This window comes from Procambarus clarkii, chromosome 52 (assembly GCF_040958095.1).
Source record: "Procambarus clarkii isolate CNS0578487 chromosome 52, FALCON_Pclarkii_2.0, whole genome shotgun sequence".
Taxonomy (NCBI): domain Eukaryota; kingdom Metazoa; phylum Arthropoda; class Malacostraca; order Decapoda; family Cambaridae; genus Procambarus; species Procambarus clarkii.
In genome coordinates, this window is record NC_091201.1 from 14561415 (window position 1) to 14579127 (window position 17713).

A 17713-nucleotide genomic window follows, 5' to 3' on the forward strand; every position below is an offset into this window, starting at 1 on the left:
ATGGCAGACATAGAATGCTTCCAACTACACGGGGGCTTCTATAGGCCATTGCTCCCCTTGCCTCTCTGAGGGGGCCCGGTTCTGGCCGTGGTCCCCGGTAGGCCTAAGAACTCCATACACATGACTGATGCCAAAGTCTGACATTAGCATATCAGCCTGGGATAGCTCCGGGGAGCCGACGGGGCTCCCCCCAGAAAACAAGTGAACTTGGAGAATGGGCACTAAAAGAAAACCAAGACATAATAGCACTCACAGAAACAAAGCTAACGAAAACCATAACAAATGCAGTGCTTCCACAGGACTACTACGTAGTGAGGAAAGAGAGAGAAGGAAGAGGAGAAGGAGGTGGTGTAGCTTTGCTGATAAGAAAAGGGTGGAGTTTTGAACAGATGGTTGTTCAGGGCTGTGAAGATTTCAGTGACTACAAAAGATACCATAGCAATTGCCGGACAAAAAATTATAGTAGTAGTCCTATATAGCCCTAACCAAACGACAGAAGACCTAGTCAGGAATATAATGGAAACAACATGGCCACCCTCAATATAATAGGGAGAGCAGTTTCTGTAGCTAGGAGGAATGGATCCAGACTACTAATTATGGGAGACTTCTACCACGGGAAGATAGATAGGGAGAACAAAGACCCACATGGAGGATCGGACATATGCTGAGCGTCACTGGAAACGGGAGACCTACCAGAAATATGGAAGACGGCTAATGTAGTCCCACTATACAAAAGGGCGACAGACAAGAGGCACTGAACTTAGGCCGGTGTTCTTAACTTGTATACCATGCAACGTGATGGAGAAGATCATGAGAAAGAACCTAGTAACACATCTGGAGAGAAGGGACTTTGAGACCCATCAACATGGGTTCAGGGAGGGTAAATCTTACCTTACAGGCTTAATAGAATTCTACGATCAGGTGACAAAGATTAAGTAAAATAGAGAAAGATGGTCGAAAAGCCTTTGACACAGTATCCCATAAAAGGCTGATGCATAAGCTGGAGAAAGAGGCAGGAGTAACTGGTAGGGCGCTCCAGTGGATAAGGGAGTACCTAAACCTTAGGAAGCAGAGAGTTAGAGTGAGGGGTGAGACCTCAGATTGGCGTGATGTCACTAGCGGAGTCCCTCAGGGCTCTGTACTCGGACCTATCCTGTTTCTGATATACATAAATGATTTCCCAGAGGGTATAAACTTATTCCTCTCAATGTTTGCTGACGACTCCAAAATTATGAGAAAGATTAAGACAGAGGAGAACAGCTTGAGGCTTCAAGAAGTCCTGGACAAGCTGCAGGAATGGTCGAACAAATGGTTGTTAGAGTCTGACCCAAGCATATGCAATGTAATGAAAATAGGTGTAGGGAGGACCAGATACAAGGTATTATTTGGGAGATGAAATACTTCAAGAGTCTGTGAGAGAATGACCTGCGGGTTGATATCATGCCAGACCTGTCCCCTGAAGCTAATGTCAGGAGGATAACATCAGCGGCATATACCAGGTTGGCTAACATAAGAACCGCCTCTAAAAACTTGTGTAAGGAATCCTTCAGAACTTTGTATACCACATAATACAGGTGTATTTGTATACCACACAAACACACTCTCTCTCCCACCCTGATACACACTTTCTCCCCAGCCCTGATACACACCCTTTCCCACTCCCCTTCCTCTGGTACACCCTAACTTCCCACACACCCGCTCTCTCTCACTCTAGGACACTCCTGCTCCCTCTCACTCTAGGATACTCCTGCCCCCTAACTCTAGGATACTCTCGCTCCCCTCACTCTAGGATACTCCTGCTCCCCCTCACTCTAGGACACTCCCGTTCCCCTCACTCTAGGACAAACCCGCTCCTTTCACTCTAGGATTCTCCCGCTCCCATAATTCTAGGACACTGCCACTCCCCTCACTCCAGGATACTCCCACTCCCCTCACTTTAGGACACTCCCGCTCCCCTCACTCTAGGACACTCCCATCACTCTAGGACACACCCGCTCTCATCACTCTCGGACACATCCGCTCCCATCACTGAAGGACACTCCCGCTCTCATCACAGCAAACACAAAACGTTTCAAAAACTTTCACATATCTCTTCCCATGGTTTTAGGAATAACTTGCATTTAGAATTGTGCAGGAGAGCATTTGAGAAACTTTTAATCCAAAAATCCAAACACATAGGTTTTATAATAAATGGTTTTTCTAAAACTATTTTGTTCCTAATGTATTACAAATAGTTTTTACATGTTTAAATATAAAATTTAGAGTTTTTTTTTGTAAAATTCATTAATAAATTGTGAATGATATTTAATGGCTGAATGAAACCTTCAAAATACATTTAGTTATTCTATGATCAGAAAAAAGTAGTCGTCCAAATCTTCAAAAAATCGGTCTTAACACAATTTGACTCCTTATGCATTCCACTAAACACAAATATCATGTTTAAATATAAAATTTATGTTTTATTCCCTAAAATAATTTATAAATTGTAAATGTTGCTGGAAAGTGGTGTGAAAGAATCTTAAAACGTTTTGTTGTCTTATATATTGGTGTGTTTTTATTAACTATGTCTCAAGTGCACAGTTTATCAAACAAGAAGATTAACATTCGTCAACCCTTAAAATCTTATATGTTATCTTGCGGGTGCAAAATGGGGGAATCTTTAAGAAAAGTATCTATATGACAAATGGCGTTTTCCCTAACTCAAACAATGTAGGATTTATTATTCTACACATATTTCTAATGACTCTTAGATGTTTACATTCTCTGAAGTATAGTTGTCAAGGCTGTGTCCATCACTCTCACCACAGATTCTTAAATTCCTCTGCATGTTCAACTACAATTGTTTCCATTCTGAATCTCCATTGACATTTGTATCCAAAATGAAACCAATGTGGTTTCCTTCAGCGCCTTCAGCATCCAGCACATTTGCTCATTCATTTGCACAGATTCCAACATATTTATATTTACATTAGATTTACATATTTAGATTTACATATTTATATTTACATTAGGTAGGGGATTTACAGAAATTTGGCTATTCATATTGTTATCTATTATATGAATGCATTTCTATATTATAAGACAAATACATGAGTTTATGATAAATTCGTTTTCTGTGATAGAACATTGGTATGCTGTTTTTTCTTTAAACCCCATACTGAACTAAATCACTAGAGTATATATTGTTTATGAAGAAGGGCCACCACTGACCGCCAACTAAGTGCTCACATCAATTATAACTATAAGAAATAACACACAAACCATGCCCAACTGTCGATCAACATTGACGCTGCACACACACTCAGGCGCCTCGACTCAAAATTGCCACTCATCAGTCATATGGAGGAGAAAACTTTGACAAATTTCACCTATCATAAATAACAAGCACCACCATCGACTGCCAAGTGCTCATATCATGTCTAACTCTAAGAAACAACACGCAATCGTTGTAAATAACCACGTCAACACGGGCGTATAGGGTCAACTCTGGACACTATACATCTCCCAACATCATCACTTGTGCTGTCATCAAGATGGAAATGTTAGGACTTTTCCTATTGCTTCTATATACACAGCAATGTGCTGTTACCCTGCTGTTTCCCGGCCAACAGCCTCGCTTCTGTGCAAGGTAAGTCCGCTACGGGCTCACCGTAGCTACTTGGAACTTGTTTTTCCGAGTAGCTGAATTTTAAACAACAACAACAGCTGCTACCCTATTCTATGTGAAAGATTATGCAGTGTAGATCAAAAGCTAGCTATAAGCTCATCTAATATTCCCATCTCACAGGATGGTTAGTCAAACATTCAATCAGGGTAGAAAACCCAAGCCAAGGGTACAAAAACAAATCAAGTTTGACTAAAAATCAGGAGAGAACATTAAGTGCAAGGCTGATCTATTAACCTTCACTAGCACACTCTCGTACAGCGCAAGAATATCTTCCAATTTTCCTGAGTGTATGAAGTGATTACAGAGCTCAAAGCTACCTTATACCACTTGGTCTGAAGTCACTTATAACAGGGCAATTACAGATATAGTGTTGGAGAGTATGTCCCAGCTCTTGTTTACATAGTTCATAATTGGAATGTTCACCATTGGGGGATTCATTACCTACAAACACCTAACATATATATCGATATCCCAGTACCTAATTTCTAGTGCAGTGGAATCTAGTGCAACCCAATCCCCTAATATATGAACCTAAACCATACAGTTTGTACCGTAGATTTATTAAGTTGGATTAGGGCATGGCTATGCCAAAGGAAACAGAGTTATTATAAATGGGGTTAAGTCAGAGTTGGAAATTGTTGCAAGTTGAGTGCCTCAAGGCCCTCTGTTGTTTATAATATATATAAATGATTTAGATTCAGGCTTGAGTAATAACATTTGCAAATTTGCCGATGATACAAAAATCGGTAGGGAAATAACACAGAAGACTCACTATCTCTTCAAGTTGATCTAAATAGAGTTTTGAAATGGTCAAAAGATTGGCAGATGCAGTTCAATGCTGATAAATGTAAAGTTTTGAGGTTAGGTAATGATGATAGCGTTACAAGATACGAGCTAGATGGTGTTGAGATTGTGAAGTCGGATATTTCGAAAGGGATCTCGGAGTTATGATTAGTAAGAATTTAAAACCAAAAGATCAATGCATGAATGTTTGTAATAAGGCAAATAGGACACTGGGATTTATTAACCGAAGGGTTAATAACAAGACACCTGGTTTTGTTATTAATCGAAGGGTTAATAACAGCGTTATTAACCCTTCGTTAATAACGAAGGGTTACAGACCTGGTTTTGTTCTTCAGCTGTATCTTGCTCTTTAAAGCTGTTCATTCCCGTGCCGTCTCTTGGGTGGCTTAATCCTTTTTAATCAATCAATTTGTTGCTCTGGTTAGGCCCCATTTTAATTATACAGTTCAGTTTTGGTCGCCGTACTATAGAATTTATATAAATTCACTTGAACGTATCCAGCATAAAATGACAAAGTTAATTCCCCAAACTAGAAACCTTTCATATAAGGAGAGATTAACAAAGCTTAAATTGCATTCACTGGAAAGGCGAAGAGTTAGGTGTGACATGACAGAGGTTTACAAGTTGATGAATGGACATTACAAATGGGATAATAAAAGTATCAGCACCAAACTGAACACGAAATAATGGGTATAAATTGCATAAGTTTAGATTTAGGAAAGACCTTGGAAAATACTGGTACGGTAACAGGGTTGTTGATTTGTGGAACCAATTACCGCCAAACGTGGTAGAGGTGGGGTCCATCAATTGTTTCAAACGTGGGTTCGACATGTGTATGAGTAGGCTTGGGTGGTTATATGAGTGGAAAAATGTTGTAAGCAGAGTGCCTCAAGCCTCTGCACTGAGACCTCTGTTGTTTATAATATATATAAATGATTTAGATTAAGGTTTGAGTTGCAACATTTGCAAATTTGCCGATGATACAAAAATCAGGAGGGAAATAAACATAGAAGAAGACTCACTATCACTTCAAGTTGATTTAAATAGGGTTTTGAAATGGTCAAAAGACTGGCAGATGCAGTTTAATGCTTATAAATGTATTTTCGTGCTAGCTGGTGGGTCCCCTCGTGCTAGCAGTTGGGTCCCCTCGTGCTAGCTGGTGGGTCCCCTCGTGCTAGCTGGTGGGTCCCCTCGTGCTAGCAGTTGGGTCCCCTCGTGCTAGCTGGTGGGTCCCCTCGTGCTTGCTGGTGGGTCCCCTCGTGCTAGCTGGTGGGTCCCTTCGTGCTAGCTGGTGGGTCCCCTCGTGCTAGCTGGTGGTCCCCTCGTGCTAGCTGGTGGGTCCCCTCGTGCTAGCTGGTGGGTCCCCTCGTGCTAGCTGGTGGGTCCCCTCGTGCTAGCTGGTGGGTCCCTTCGTGCTAGCTGGTGGGTCCCCTCGGGATAGCTGGTGGGTCCCCTCGGGATAGCTGGTGGGTCCCCTCGGGATAGGTAAGGGTTCCCTTTGGCTAGCAGGTGGGTCCCCTCGGGCTAGCTAGGGGGTCCCCTCGGGATAGCTGGTGGGTCCCCTCGGGGTAGATGGTGGGTCCCCTCGGGATACCTGGTGGGTCCCCTCGGGATAGGTAGGGGTCCCCTTTGGCTAGCAGGTGGGTCTCCTCGGGCTAGCTAGGGGGGTCCCCTCGGGCTAGCAGGTGGGTCCCCTCGGGTAGCTAGGGGGTCCCCTCGGGCTAGCAGGTGGGTCCCCTCGGGCTAGCAGGTGGGTCCCCTCGGGCTAGCTAGGGGGTCCCCTCGGGCTAGCAGGTGGGTCCCCTCGGGTAGCTAGGGGGTCCCCTCGGGCTAGCAGGTGGGTCCCCTCGGGCTAGCTAGGGGGTCCCCTCGGGATAGCTGGTGGGTCCCCTCGGGGTAGATGGTGGGTCCCCTCGGGATACCTGGTGGGTCCCCTCGGGATAGGTAGGGGTCCCCTATGGCTAGCAGGTGGGTCTCCTCGGGCTAGCTAGGGGGTCCCCTCGGGCTAGCAGGTGGGTCCCCTCGGGTAGCTAGGGGGTCCCCTCGGGCTAGCAGGTGGGTCCCCTCGGGCTAGCAGGTGGGTCCCCTCGGGCTAGCTAGGGGGTCCCCTCGGGCTAGCAGGTGGGTCCCCTCGGGTAGCTAGGGGGTCCCCTCGGGCTAGCAGGTGGGTCCCCTCGGGCTAGCTAGGGGGTCCCCTCGGGCTAGCAGGTGGGTCCCCTCGGGTAGCTAGGGGGTCCCCTCGGGCTAGCAGGTGGGTCCCCTCGGGCTAGCAGGTGGGTCCCCTCGGGCTAGCTAGGGGGTCCCATCGGGCTAGCAGGTGGGTCCCCTCGGGCTAGCTAGGTGGTCCCCTCGGGCTAGCAGGTGGGTCCCCTCGGGCTAGCAGGTGGGTCCCCTCAGGCTAGCTAGGGGGTCCCCTCGGGCTAGCAGGTGGGTCCCCTCGGGTAGCTAGGGGGTCCCCTCGGGCTAGCAGGTGGGTCCCCTCGGGCTAGCTAGTGGGTCCCCTCGGGCTAGCTAGGGGGTCCCCTCGGGCTAGCAGGTGGGTCCCCTCGGGTAGCTAGGGGGTCCCCTCGGGCTAGCAGGTGGGTCCCCTCGGGCTAGCAGGTGGGTCCCCTCGGGCTAGCTAGGGGGTCCCCTCGGGCTAGCAGGTGGGTCCCCTCGGACTAGCTAGGGGGTCCCCTCGGGCTAGCAGGTGGGTCCCCTCAGGCTAGCTAGGGGGTCCCCTCGGGCTAGCAGGTGGGTCCCCTCGGGTAGCTAGGGGGTCCCCTCGGGCTAGCAGGTGGGTCCCCTCGGGCTAGCTAGTGGGTCCCCTCGGGCTAGCTAGGGGGTCCCTTCGGGCTAGCAGGTGGGTCCCCTCGGGTAGCTAGGGGTCCCCTCGGGCTAGCAGGTGGGTCCCCTCGGGCTAGCAGGTGGGTCCCCTCGGGCTAGCTAGGGGGTCCCCTCGGGCTAGCAGGTGGGTCCCCTCGGGCTAGCTAGGGGGTCCCCTCGGGCTAGCAGGTGGGTCCCCTCGGGCTAGCTAGGGGGTCCCCTCGGGCTAGCAGGTGGGTCCCCTCGGGTAGCTAGGGGGTCCCCTCGGGCTAGCAGGTGGGTCCCCTCGGGTAGCTAGGGGGTCCCCTCGGGCTAGCAGGTGGGTCCCCTCGGGTAGCTAGGGGGTCCCCTCGGGCTAGCAGGTGGGCCGCCGAGCATCAGGGCACCTGTACGTGACCACCGTCAGAATAAGGTCGGCTTAGTTGCTTTTGTGGACCAGGCTCGACCCCCTTCTCCCCCTTGTCTCCCCCCTACTCCCTGCCCCAGCCTCCTCCGTTGCAGTCTTTTCCTGTCGTATTTTATCTTCGTCCTTCCGTGCTCCTCTACAACATTATTGTTTCCTTCTTCGCTCAGTTGAGTGTCTTTCCTTCTCTGTATCTCCTCTGTACTTTATCCTCATATTCTTATTTGTGCCGCCTCTTCCTCTAAATTTTCTATCTACTTTTTCATTCCTTTTAATTCCCTGCGCTAATACTTGGACATGCCTTCTCCTTTTTCTGAAGTTCATTCCTTGCCTTCCTCTGTCTCATAATTCTTCTTCTATTCTGCATTACACTTCATTCGTTGACCAGATTCTCTTCTTGTTCACCTGCTGCTGTGTTGTTCTTCTGTACGTGACTCATAATTACCTGTTCTACCTCCTGTACTCCTGATCTCTCACCCGCTCCTACTTCCATGTCTCCTGTCCTGGGCTCTCCTCTCCCCCCTGACCCTTCCCTCTCCCCAGGATCTCCCCCATGTGTCTCCCCCCCCCAACATTCCTACCCACCACCTGGCTCTCATCTTTGTAATTTAGACCCACTTTTATTCATAAATCTTTGCTTGCTGGTGTGTGGGCTGAAACATTTGGTCTGTCTGTCTGTCTCTCTCTCTCTGTGTTTGCCTGTCCTACTCCTCACCTTGAGGGGTGAATGCTGCTACACTCCATTACCTCACCAAATGAGTGAAGGTGAGTGAGTGGGTGGCCTCATAAGACTGAGCGTGAGTGGGTGGCCTCATAAGACTGAGCGAGCGTCTAGAATGTACCACTCACAATGTTGTGAACCTCTAGACCATTACTCAGGATCAAGCACGCCTGCCAGCACTCCAGATGCTGTTACCGAGGAGATGACTACATCAAGTGCATAACCCCGTGCTTACATTATACATTATTCATTGATAATTTCACCGTTTATTTGCCTGGGATATTAATAGTGAATTATACATTAGGCAGCCATTTACACAGACCAGAGCAAGGGTTCAGGTGAGAGTATAGTAAGGAGATGGAGGTGAAGGGGACACGTTATAAGGTGGGGGGGGGGGGGTAGAGATGGAGGTGAAGAGGTGAAGGGGGACACGCTGTAAGGGGGGGGGGGGTTAAGATGGAGGTGAAGGGAGATACGCTATAAGCAGGAGTAGACATGGAGGTGAGTGGGGACACGCTATAAGGGGAAGGGGTAGAGATGGAGGTGAAGGGGGTCACGATATAAGGGGGGGGGGGTAGAGATGGAGTTGACACATGTCGTCCCTTCTACATTAAGGAGTACACGGCACTCAACAATATCACACAGGCCGGAAGGCCTGGGGCGGCCTTTGGTATACACAGTATACACGGTATACCGTGTTGTGGCCTCATCCAGCCCACATAAATAAACCTTTCCACTATCAACTGCCTCTATTATGCTGGAATAAAATGGTAGCATATTTGTTAAACATGAAAGGCCGTTAGTAAAACCCTGTTTTGAATCATTTATTATTCTATGTTTTCAAGATGAAGTAATTAATTATCAAAAGAAGGCACCAAACCGGGAAGGTTATGAAGCACCATCAAATGTGCGGAATAATCAGAGGGCGTTAAACATCACCAAGGATACGAGAACAGAAACACATAAGGCGAACGATATCAAAAGTATCCGAGACACCAAGAATTGTAAGCGACCGCGAGGGGCAGTCGGAAAACAAGACACACGCTCGTCCCGGAAGTAGGACACTCAATAAGGATATGCACGACTATAAGAGGGACAATGCAATTTGGACAATAAGGAGCAGGGCGGCACTCCATTAGGTGACCATGAGTTAAGCGAGTATGATCAATACACAACCTCGACAGAGCCGTTTCTCATCGCCGGTTACGGTGGTAGGAGGACTGCCATGAGGACACACAACTCTTAAGAGTACGCAGTTTGTTACTAGTAACAGAAGACCAGCATGCCTGCCAACGGGTAAGGATGGAGGAATGAATAACTGGGTAAAATTCGGAATAAGGAATTCCTTTATGAGAGATGGGACAAGACCGGACAGCTTCCCTAGCGGCAGCATCCGCATGCTCATTTAAAGAGACACTAATATGGCTGGGAACCCAGCAAAACTCAACTGATTTAAATTTACTGTGAATAAGAAACAGCGAATGCTGTATCTCGACAACCAATGGATGAACTGGATTAAAGGACCCGAGAGCCATGAGGGCACTACGAAAATCAACGACAACTACAAAGGAAGATTGACAACGAGATAGCAAGAGACGAAGAGCATAGAGAATAGCATAAAATTCCGCTGTGAAGAAGCTAGTCTCCGGAGGTAAGCGACACATATAAGTGCCGTCATTAAAACAACAGAGTAGCCTACACCGTACGCAGACTTAGACCAATCAGTGAAGATGGAAATGGAGCAGGAGTGTGAAGAAAAGTGCTCAAGGGAAAGGCGTTTCAAAACCATAGGGAGGGGTAAAAGCTTTAGTGATGGGTTAAGGACGTACAAAACTAAGGAAAGACACTCTCCATAAGGGCAAAGAAGAAACAACAGGAGAAGAAGTATTGGAAATACGAACTGAAAGAGGTAAGCGAGATAACCGGACATAAAGAGGGAGGTGGTGAAGAAAAACAGGAACCACCGGAGGGGTAAAAGTTAAGGCACAACTGTGGCGAGAGGAAAAATGTTGCAAGGACCGCGCAAGATAGCGAAGACAGTGGCGATCACAGTGGTCCTGGAGAGATGGAAAGGCAGTGTCATCATACAAGCTGAGGGCGGGAGTCGAATGAAAGGCAGCAGATCTCAGGCGCAACCCAGTATGGTGCAAAGCATCAGGACAGCGAAGAGTAGAAGGAGAAGCAGACGAGTAAGCAGGGCAACCATAATCGAGTTTAGACAGGACGTAGAGGAATGTAAAGCGAGGAGAATGCGCCTATCCACTCCCCAAAGAAGTATGGGACAACACCTGAAGGAGGGTAAGGGCCTTAGAGCATTCAACATGGAGGTAAGAGGTATGGGGTGACCAAGACAAACGAGTGTGAAAAATCAACCCCAAAAGCTTATCGGAATCCTTGTTCACAATGAGGTGACAAAGCAAAAAAGAAGGACGAAGAAAGACTTGCTTCCGAGTAAAAGTCATAGAACAAGTCTTAGACGTAGGGAACCTGAAGCCATGATTGGTGGCCCAAGATGACATGGCATCAATCGCAAGTTGAAGCCAGCGCTGAAGGAGAGGCGAATCATCACCCTGGCAGCAAAGGGTAAGATCGTCGACACAGAGAGCGGAGAAGACGCCAGAAGGAAGAGAGGAAAGAAGACCATTGAGAGCAACCAGAAAAAAGAGTAGTGCTCAGAACACTACCTTGGGGCACACCTTCGTATTGCTGAAAAGAGGCAGAGAGAGTGGTACCAACCTTACCCGAAAGGAACGACGAAAGAGGAAGCTTAGGAGAAGGAAAGAGAGATTACCACGAAGGCTAAAAGAATGAAGTTGGGACAGAATATGATATCGCCAAGTGATGTTGTAAGCCTTTTTCAGGTCAAAAAGGATGGCAACAATGAAGGTCTTCGCAGCAAAAGTAGCATGAATATAGACCTCCAAGTTCTTTTAGTTCTTTTAGATTCTTTGATCCGATTATACAGACACTGTAAATACTGAGACGTGCACAGAGGGAAATGGCTAAGCATCTCATAATGAATGCCATCGGAGTCCGCCGCTGTAGAACCGCAGAGGACCAAGGCAGATCGAAGTTCAGAGAGAGAGAAGGGATCGTTATAGGGAAGTCGGATATGAGTGCAGAAATCTAAAGGACGAGATTCAAGGACAGGTATACGAAGAACGAAAGATTGAGGATGATGAGAACCAGAGGTAACAGAAGAAAAGTGGGAACCCAGTTCGGTAGCGACCTGCAAAGGGTCTGCCACAAGAATACCACGGAGGTGAAGGACCAGCGAGACATCACGAACGAACTTACCCGCTATCTTGCAGATACGCTTCCAGATCTGCGGCAGAGGAGTTTCAGATGTAATGATGGAGACATAAGACATCAAACATTCACGTTTAGCTGTACGGATGGCCCTACGGGCCACCGCACTCGCCTTCTGAAACAAAAGAAAAGAATCGGCCGTCTGCCGGCGGCGTTGTCTCTTCCAGGCTGCACACTTACAGAGGACAGCCCGAGCACGGTCTGCATTCCACCAGGGAACGCACTTCCATGGTCCCTGAGAGGAAGGGCGAGGAATAGAGTGGAGGGCAACGTCGAAGATGGTGTCATGAAAAAGGAGGAGAGAACCAGGGAGAGGCAAAAGGAAGAGGTCAGAGAGAGTAGCACTGAGGGTAAATAGGTTCCAGTCTGCCTTAGCAAACTGCCACCTAGGACAGAGAGGAGAGGGTGAAAAGAGAAAAAGGAAATAAGGATGGGGAAATGGGCACTGCCATGGAGGTCATCAAGACCTCGCCACATGAAATCCAAGTAAAGAGACGACGAGCATAAATAAAGATCAAGACAGGAAAGGGTGCGAGTCTGAGAGTCCAAATGAGTGGGCTCACCAGAATTCAGAAGAGACAGAGAAGAGGAGAGGATGAACGGTTCAAGAAGGCGACCCGAGGAATTTGCCAGAACATTACCCCAAATGGTATGACGACAATTGAAATCACCTAGCAGGATCACAGGCTCCAGCAATGTACCCCTAGATGGAGCACCTGGGACCAGCAAGAATGACAGAGCGCGGAAGGGTCCTACCATCAAAGGTAATCTTCCCAATCCGAAGGGGTTGACGGCAACGACCACGAAGGGAACGAGTAAACGAGTCTACCTGGAGGACAGAATGGCCCTGGACTTCGAAGATATGCCGAATATCTTCGTGGCAGTCCTGTAGATTCCGAACACCGGTTGCAACATGGGGTGGGAGGAGAATAGTGCCAACAGTGGGAGTCAACCGAGCGTTCATGGAGACCCCGAACAGGGATCTCGTGAAGGCAGGATAAGGCGGCCAAGTGGGAGGCTGCATCCTGAGAAGGAGCAGCAACGACACGTGTACCGAGACGGGTGGGGTTGAAAGTAACAGAGGCATCTACTGAATCAACAAGGTGCTTATGGAGGAAGAAATCGTCAGGAGGCGTAGAATCAAGAGGGAGGAGATCAAATTATTTGGCCCACGAAGCGGGACCAAACAAGGCTTAATACGCATCAGTACGGGAAGGAATCGAGCGAGTGCGGCCGTGGCGAGGACGGCGTTGAGAACCCCCAGAGAGAGGGGTTAAAAGGCGCAGTAGTCACAACTAGAGACTGAGCCGTGTCAGGGGACAAGGTGGTCAGCACTGGGGGCTTGGGGCTCGACCCAACCACAGAGGAGGGAGGGGAGCCGAGGGGAGAAGTCAGGAGGGTCATAGGAGGAGCAAGGTCGGGGCCCAATGCATCTGGGGCTACAGAGTCTGGTCTTCCAACACAAGCCGACTTGGGGGCTTGGTCGCCCACCCCACGAGCCCGAGAAGGTATAATAGGATCATTAATCGATATACAAACAAGGAAAGACTTTCATTCACGAATGTGTCCCCACACCCACCACGGAGCCACAATTAGAGGCAGGACACACAACAAAATATTTATTGCCAAAATAAAAGAAGGCCGAAAGAATGATCAAAACAGGTAAAAGGTCGGCGGGAAATGACAATTTGAAAGGAGAAGAGGGGGAGAAAAATGAAACACGAGGAAAAGATGTCTGGCACAATTGGCAAAGACAGCAGCATTTCAAGATGAAGAATGGTATTTGCAATTATCGACTCAAGCAACTTTCCCACAATAGAAGTTAAGCTAATTGGCCAATAGTTTGACGCAAGTGATCTATCTCCTTTTTTGAAAATTGGTATCACATTAGCAACCTTCTACGACTCTGGCACTCTGCCTCACTCTAATGATTTATTAAATCTGGTAGACTATGGCTCATTAAACTTTTTTTTGCATTCCTTAAGAACCCTGGCAAACACTTCGTCTGGCCTTGAGGATTTGTTTGGCTTGAGTTTCACTATCTGTTTAATAACATCCTCCCTGGTAACTGTGAGACTAGTCAACCTGTCTTCTTCCCCCCCCCCCCCACAGACTTGTTTGGCTGATGTCATAATGTTAAGTTCCACTTTAGTAAATACAGAGATATAATATTTACTTAAAACACTACTCATCCCTTCATGATTATCAGTTATCTGACCTGTCTCAGTTTTTAACGGACCTATCCTTTCCCTAATCTTTGTTCGATATAACTTATTTTGTTTACGATCCATCTATTCTTGCCCTGCTATACAAACTTCCTAGTTTCTTTTTGCACTCCTTATCTCTTTTTTAACATTTGTAATCAGTTGGGCAAATTCTTGTTCTAAACTGGCTACCCCATTATACTGCGTTCCAATGCTTTGCTTAGAATATTTTAAAATAAGTTATATTTTGAATTCACATCGAAATCCCTTTTACATCACCCATCGCTAGGTTCATGTCTCGCTCCAAGACCAACCCACCCCCCATCTTCAGGGCTTTTCAATCTATTTCACCCAAAATCATTCTTAGACCATTAAACTCAGCTTTTCAGAAATCTGGCACTTTAACAGAATTTCCTCCTTCAAATCTATTACATTTTATGCTAAATCTGATTTCCTTGTGACCACTGTTACCTTTCTCACTCCCTATTTCGATGCCATTAATTTGTGTCTCCATGTTAGTTAATACCATGTACAAAATATAATTTTTTGGCGTTGGTTCCTTAATGTGTTCCTCAAGGAAGCAATCCTGTATTCATTCTAGACAATCTTCTGATTCGTTATCCTGATTCGTTACGTTAAGCCAATTTATTCCACTAAAATAAAAGTCACTCATTGCACAAATTCTGTTTGACTTAGATGCTCTAGATATTTCATCGCATAGATGCTTTGCTGCTATTCTGTCTAAGTTTGGTGGCCTGTATATAACTACTATTATAATTTTTTTAGCTTTTTCGTTTAATTCTAACTATTGTTTCTGTGTGTGTGTGGCTCAGTTTTGATTCCCTCTTTGAGACAACATTTTAAATTTTTCCTAACATATATGGCTACTCCCCCTCATCTAATATATGTATGAAATAGTTTAAATCTGTTTATTTGACATTCAACTAATAGTTCTCTGTTTTTAAGAGAGAGAAATAGTTCACTGTTTTTAAAAGAGATAAATAGTCCTCTGTTTTTAAGTAGTTAAGTGCAATAATATCTATTGTTTTTGTGTAGATAAAAGCATTTAAAACGTTTATTTTGTTTCTTAGACTCCTACTGTTCGTGTAATATTCCTTAAGTGTATTGCTATTTTGAGGTCCTCCCTCCCTCTTCCTTTTAGCAATTCCCCCCCCCCCACCAACTTTTCTTGCCCATTTCCCATATTCATTCCCACACCACTATCTACTAACAGTTTAAACCCAAACAAATCCCTCCAACCACAGGTTCCAACGAGTTGGCAACAGCAACAACCCCAGCTCTAGATAAATGTACCCCGTCCCGAGGATACATGTCATTCCTTCCATAGAAGTGTTCCCAGTTATCAATGAATGATATTGCATTTGATTTGCAATATATTTATCTTGTCGGCATTTATCTTCGTGTCGTTTGACACCAAGTACCATCGACAACCATTCATATCCAACTCCCTTTCTTGGAAGATTGTCACATGTGATCGGGATCTCCCTTGTTCCTAACTAATTCTATGGTTGTCTTAAACCTCTGAATCCGTGGAGGTTTATCATCACTCCTAACTCGTCCTACACTATTTCCACCTACACTGATACAAATAAAGGGTTTGTTCCCATTTCCAGCCATAATATCATTCATGTTGCCAACGCTATAATCTATTCCTGCTCTGGGATTGTAGACTTTTAACCTGTTCCTGCTGTCTCTGGCACAAAAAGGTCTATCCACAAACCTCACCTGGGAATCGCCAACAACCAAAATTCGTTTAGCTACTTCCTTTACCAGCGCTCCGTTCGTTGCCTTGTCCTTCGGGTGAACTGCAGTGTCCTTACATCACTCTTCTTCTAGCACGGGGAATGAGTTAGATGTCTTAAGACCAGCTGTAGGCGGCCTTGTAAGAGTCTTCCTAAGTTCCCTGTCCTTTGCGACATTCCAGGACGAAGACTTCCTAATGTTGCTCTCCTCCTTTGCTTCCTCTTGAGAGTAGACATGTTGTTTCTTCTGCCTTAGCTCCTCCCGCAGCGAATCTAACTATCCTCAGAGCTCCACATAGATCCATCAGTTCCATCACTACACCTTTCCATTATTACTATGTTAGCACAATCGGAGCTCCAGATAACACACCCTCTCACTGTGACTGTCTGCGCATGACTGCTGAAGAAAAACACCAGGTATTTTATTACTAAAGCTATGAGAAATAAATCTCAGTGTCCTATTTGCCTTATTTCGAACATTTATATATTGATTTTATGGTTATAAATTCTTAATAATCATAACTCCCAGATCCCTTTCGCAATCCGACTTGATCATCTTAACACCATCTAGCTCGTATCTTGTAACTATATAATTACCTAGCTTAACAATTTTACATTTGTCAGCATTAAACTGCATATGCCAATCCTTTGACCATTTAAAAACCCTCTTAAGATTGTCTTGAAGTGACAGTCTTCTTCTCTGTTTATTTCCCCTCCCCATTTTCGTATCATTGGCAAATTTGTAAATTATGTTGATCAAACCTGAATCTCAGTCATATATATATATATATATATATTTATATATATATATGTATATATATATATATATATATATATATATATATATATATATATATATATATATATATATATATATATATATATATATATATATATATATATATTATGAATAACAGAGGTCACAGGACAGAGCCTTACATCCACCCACACCCACACTATGTTCCACACCCCATCCTCCCACACCCGCGCACCCACCCATTACCTCACACCCGCATGCGGCCCACCCTCTCAGATCCGTCCACAACCCCAGAAAGTTCCGCGCACCCACCCAGATCCGCCCACTCTTCCAGAACCGGCCTACCCCCTGACGAGACACCCACCCCCTCTCAAAAAGACCCACCCATTCTGCCAGACCCGCCCACCCTCTCAGACCCGCCCATCCTCCCAGATACCACCACCCACTCAGACCCGCCCACCCTCCAGACCCGCCCACCCTCTCAGACCCACCCATCCTCCCAGACATCACCACCCACTCAGACCCGCCCACCCTCCAGACCCGCCCACCCTCTCAGACCCGCCCATCCTCCCAGACACCACCACCCACTCAGACCCGCCCACCCTCCAGACCCGCCCACCCTCTCAGACCCGCCCATCCTCCCAGACACCACCACCCACTCAGACCCGCCCACCCTCCAGACCCGCCCACCCTCTCAGACCCACCCACACTCGCCAACTTTCCGCTCTGGAGAAGCAAACACAATCCAAGAGATGAAACGACTGAACCAACAGAGCCCAGAGGCTTTCCCCATCATTCCAGCGCTCCAGGAATGATTCCAGGACTCCGGGCGCGCGCCTCTCTTTTAATCCCAGTGTTCATTATGCCTGGAAAGTTTGAGTTTTTGTTGAGAGAAGAATTAAGTCTCTCAGATGTTCCAGCAAGAGAGATTTTCTTTGTCGTCAGTGAGGACTGGAAGGTCAGCTGTTGTCTTTACCTGAAGTGACTGGAAGGTCAGCTATTGTCATCAGCAGCAGTGACTGGAAGGCCACATATTGTCACCAGCGGCAGTGACTGGAAGGCCACATATTGTCACCAGCGGCAGTGACTGGAAGGCCACATATTGTCACCAGCGGCAGTGACTGGAAGGCCACATATTGTCACCAGTGGCAGTGACTGGAAGGCCACATATTGTCACCAGCGGCAGTGACTGGAAGGTCAGCTATTGTCACCAGCGGCAGTGACTGGAAGGCCAGATATTGTCACCAGCGGCAGTGACTGGAAGGCCACATATTGTCACC

The 17713-nt window shown here is 46.8% G+C and overlaps 1 protein-coding gene across 1 annotated transcript; it reads left to right on the forward strand.

Moving 5' to 3' along the window:
• Positions 1-16690: 16690 nt before the first annotated feature.
• On the forward strand, positions 16691-17248 carry LOC138352130 (uncharacterized). Its single transcript, XM_069304390.1, has one exon. The coding sequence runs from the start codon at positions 16691-16693 to the stop codon at positions 17246-17248; it is 558 nt and encodes a 185-aa protein (XP_069160491.1).
• Positions 17249-17713: the final 465 nt, after the last annotated feature.

Bases quoted from the DNA above. Each gene is read 5' to 3' on its own strand.
- LOC138352130 (XM_069304390.1), top strand. From the start codon at position 16,691: ATGCGGCCCACCCTCTCAGATCCGTCCACAACCCCAGAAAGTTCCGCG.